Genomic DNA, 4,833 nt, shown 5'->3' with positions numbered 1-4,833 from the left:
ATTGTCAAGCCTTATTAAAGCTGCGCAGAAATAGTTGTTGTCCACTTGTGCAGACCATCAGAATTGCGCATTCGTGTTAGTCAGGCGATGCCAAGACTAGAAGTTCAAATCAATAGCTCCATCATACATAGCCATTGCGAACCATTTAGCTTAATTATCTCTGGGTGGTATATATCAGTAGTAGCTTGATTCATGCATGACAATCATGTACAGCTGATTTTGACTCTTTGTTTAGAGTTGTTCATACATACCTTCCAGAATACAACATGCAGAGAGTCTACTTTCAACATCGACACAAATATTGAAAGCCACTTCATAGCCATGGGGCTTTACAGACAGAGCAAACCACGCATGTATGGCATTAGGTGTGTCTTTCCTGTCATCGTCGGCCTGGGGCTATATGCAATATTGACAGTGCGTCGCAATCCGGGGTGGGAGTCTGTCTACTCGAATTCAGGTAAGCTTAAGACGTTGAAGGATTATAAGTAGACATTGCGGGTTTCTACAGGCTTCGCTATATGCTAGTGGAGTACCTTTGCTTTATGTTAGGTGATGGGTTTTATTTATCGATCCAAGAGTTTGAGGTGTGCAAAGTCTCTCATCGCAGACATATGCTGAACATCTCATCTGCACATACACACATATATCTAGAAACGAGATTTGTTTAAAATATAGTGTTTGCCTAAATCTTGGGTAGTTTCTAACGAAATATCTCAGTAGATTGCAACTAAATGTATTTACTGATACACGAAGTGAAAAAAGCGGTCGACATAGGCTAATATGCAGCTTCCATGCTATATTGTTTAGACATGTAGTGATCCACACACGGGCGTTATACAGTGCAACCTTGAAGTGTATATTCATATTGCTTGGAAGCATTGCAGAGTTATGGCTCGCGCATGCACATAAGAAAGCTGCACCCTGGTTTACAGCGTTGTATGCGAATCTAAAGTATTATTTGTAGTGCAAAGATTACTGTACAGCGTGCCAAGCACAGCAGTTACTATAACAGAGAGGCCGGGGTGCGATTTATGGCTCGCGCATGCACATAAGAAAGCTGCACCCTGGTTTACAGCGTTGTATGCGAATCTAAAGTATTGTTTGTAGTGCAAAGATTACTGTACAGCGTGCCAAGCACAGCAGTTACTATAACAGAGAGGCCGGGGTGCAGCCCTATCATATTCGGGTACTGTGTGGAGTCTATACTGCTATAAGCATTCATTCGCCTCGTTGGTGTACATTTGACACTGGCGCAGCCATTCGTAGTTGAGGTTGTACAGCCTGCATGATGAAATGGCAGATATATGTGACTGGGTAGAGACTTCAACCCTTAAATATGTGAGGGAAGGGCCGATTTGCACACCTCATTGTTGTATAAAGCCATACAGCAATGCATACTATTAATTCTGAGATGCATCCCAGGCCAATATCTCAGCTTAATCTAGTGCATGTCGCTCTACATATGCTACTGTTGTTCAAAAATGTGGCTATACCCGTAGTTATAGCTGTACGTTTAGCTCCGCACGTGGTCCGCCATGTGTGGCTTCATGAATCTTACATTGTCTAGTATCGATATATTCACTCTCGTCTCGGTCACACGTCTCATCGTAAGTCGCTTCACATAACTCAGAAAGCCAATCTAAAAACTCTGCAGCTCCCATCTCAGCGGAAGGTTCAAGCACAGACCCGTATAGTACATCACACGCGTATGTGCGAGAGAACGAAGTAACACAAGTCCAAGACCCCAACACTGCGGCAGTGCGAGATGTTGTGGATCCAGCGTCACCCGAGGAGGTTGTTTCTGACCCACAAGTCGAAATCGAGGTGGATGGTAAGGATAGTAGTACTGTTACAGCTGCACTCAAACCCGAAGACAGCGCTGAAAGCCAAGACAACACCAGGGAACCAACTAACGCTTCGGATATGAGGGAGAGTGAGAGCGCTGGGGTTAGAAGCGGGGATGGTATACAAATAAACGAGACGGATAAGTGGGAAAATAAAGCAAAGACTACTACTAACGATCCTGACCAGAATGCCAGTGATAGCAAAATGATGAATGTTGGTGCTGCTGCCGCGAGAGGTTCAAACGCTGGTATGGATGTTGTTATGCCTGAGACTTCAGTGGAACGGTTCGGTACACCCGGAGCAGTGTCTAGTCGCATACCGGCAGATTACTCATTCCGGTGTAATGGGACGGGCGGACAACGGTGGATTCGTAACAACGCTAAGGCGCTGGAGTCGATGGTCAAGCTGAAAGACTATAGCTATACGGTGACGACACCGTAAGTAGTCCCAAGCATGTTGATACAATTTAGAGAGTGTAACAGTCAAAATGTGTGAATTGATAGCCATTTTGATAAGGTCAATTGGCTGTATATACGTTGAAACTACCAAGTATAGTGTTCAGCTGCCCCGCACTCAATACTTTGTCATTCTAATTTTTATGCTATATACTCTATACAGGAAGTCAAACACGCACACAGCGGATGGCCACACAATCCAGGTGATCAGTGATCAAGACAAGGCACAAGTAGTAATCACGCAACGCAGCTGTGCAAAAGTGGTTCGCAACACATTCGACGTCTACGTTACGGGTGCTACGGTGTACCATCACAGGCGAGTGCAGTGTGAGACTGTGGGTATGTGCGTTGTGAAGTGCACGTACATGTGTATAGTAATTCACATATCTGCTGTTTGGTTTGTTGAGACGAGGCGCAAGTAGTAAACTCTAGATTGCTCGCAAACCACGGCGAGAGTTATAAATTCTACGTAAACAAGCCAATACCAGTAGCTTACTTCGTAAATGATACTAAATTCCGGAACGTCGTCATCTTCCCAACCGACCACAGTCTATTCGAAGTCCCTCAGCACAAACGCGACAGTTCTGGTGCCAACACCTGCGAGTGGACGGTCACACTCCCGCGACTAAATCCGGGGCAGCACCGTGTTGGTGTGGTACTAGAGTACTTGGCTGATAGAGCCTTGATGGAACCACATGCGGAGGCTTTCCCCATTAAGAATTACATTTCGGTACGTGATAGTATACGGTACTGGATGTAGAGTGCTCGACTATACGGACAATAGGCTCATACCCCTGGCTGTGCCAATATACCAGGTTTATGGCTAAATGTGCACGAATTCCATGTAGTTAGGCGCTGCGAGTCAATTGTGAGTGAAGTGCTCAAATAGTACTATTACAGACAATTATTTACCCATATATGAGTTTATGAACATGAATTAGATATGCATGTCTGAGTGTAGTCATCTGCCACATATCTACGTATGTATTATAAAAGTATTTTAAAATAGAATTAAAATTATTTATTTGTGTCATTTGGGGGGTATAAAATATTTTACACATCTTTTTTTGGGTATATCAGACACGTTCATAATATCACAATTACGCAGATAATGTCTATATATAAACTATATATGTATATATACCTACATACGTACCTATATACTATGCCTATATATACCTATATGTATATATATATATATTATATTATATTATATATATATGCTCAGAGGCTGTTTCCTGCTCATGCAGGTTTGTTCCGATCCTTCGCTGGCTGCGGTGGGCCAAGTATACGTGTGGAGAGGCCTGTTCTCTATTCGTGATATATCAGATGGATACAAGACGATTAAAATTCCACACTGTGCGCTGGGATTGCATATCGATGCACCCCATGACGTCCTGGTGGAATCTTCCTCCACACAAGGTATAGCAGCCAAGACAGTTTGATGTATCTTTGTAAAAAATATTTTTGTTCATTTCATCGTGTGCCAACCTTAAAGCACTAGAACGTACAGTGGATTTACTATAAGGGAACCTCCCCTCCCCTCCCCCCCACCCAACACCCATCGTGGTGCTATATCTAGTCATATGATGTACCACCGTTTAATATATCGACTCTTACTTAATCATACGCTTTGCGTACCCTATCGGGTCATTAAAAGTAGTCAAGATTCTGACACCCATCCCCTGCGGTGAACGCTGTGAAACTTACATGTGGTCTTGCCCATACAATTGATTCTCAGTACATTGACACCCTGCGGGTGTGTGCCTTGAATCCCATATCTGAACAATCTACCGAGAACCTGATACATAGCGACTATGTATGTCTCAGTCCACATCCCAGCGGCATGCTACGATGAGAAGTATTCAAAATTTTGAGCTCGGTTGATTGGTATAACACAATTGCTGCCCCACACGATTACAGCCAACAAAAACCGGCAGTCGCTGACGGCCTGTGCACGGGGGGATAACCGAGGGAAATGGGTGCACTACACGTCGGCACATCCAGACCTAGTAGAGACCAAGTATGACCTGGAGCCACAGGATGACTATATCTGGACACCATTCAAGTGCATGTACGAGAGGCAGACGATACCTGCTCTGTTTGCCTGGGCAGAAAGCTATCCCCAGGTGAATCAAACATCAGGCTTAAAGGTATAGCACATGGTAGTGCGTCGTTGAACTTCACAGCACAATCTAACGTCGTTTTGCTTCTACAAACCTCGCTCTCCTGCGTGAATGTATCAAGGTCTTGTAAACACATTGGCTTATTAGTGCATTCTTAAACTCTCATTCACTTCAGATAGCATTTGTGGGCGATTCTGTAATGGAACAAATCCGGTACCATGTGACTATCGAACTCAGCAAGGGTGAGCCACACAATCCCTTCTTTGATGACAAATCGGGTCATCTCTGGCACAAACCCGACACACCCTTTAGCATCCTATACCGAGAGCTCTGGGGTGTTTATACGCGCAAGTATGGTCAGACGTGTGCACCAGCCTGTCCCCGTGGCCATATTGGTAAGGAGAGTC

The 4,833-nt window shown here is 44.3% G+C and overlaps 1 protein-coding gene across 1 annotated transcript; it reads left to right on the top strand.

Moving 5' to 3' along the window:
• Positions 1–229: 229 nt before the first annotated feature.
• SARC_11342 (hypothetical protein) lies at positions 230–4,453 on the top strand (the record flags this gene model as incomplete). Its single annotated transcript, XM_014294572.1, has 6 exons — positions 230–457; positions 1,655–2,282; positions 2,464–2,616; positions 2,850–3,030; positions 3,551–3,722; positions 4,224–4,453. Coding segments are annotated over exons 1-6 (1,500 nt in total), but the record flags the coding sequence as incomplete, so codon positions are not given.
• Between the last annotated feature and the right edge of the window lie 380 nt (positions 4,454–4,833).

Source organism: Sphaeroforma arctica, assembly GCF_001186125.1.
Source record: "Sphaeroforma arctica JP610 unplaced genomic scaffold supercont1.1639, whole genome shotgun sequence".
Taxonomy (NCBI): Eukaryota; class Ichthyosporea; order Ichthyophonida; genus Sphaeroforma; species Sphaeroforma arctica.
The sequence above is the reverse complement of the archived record's forward strand: the minus strand, read 5'-3'. Positions and strand labels throughout refer to the sequence as shown.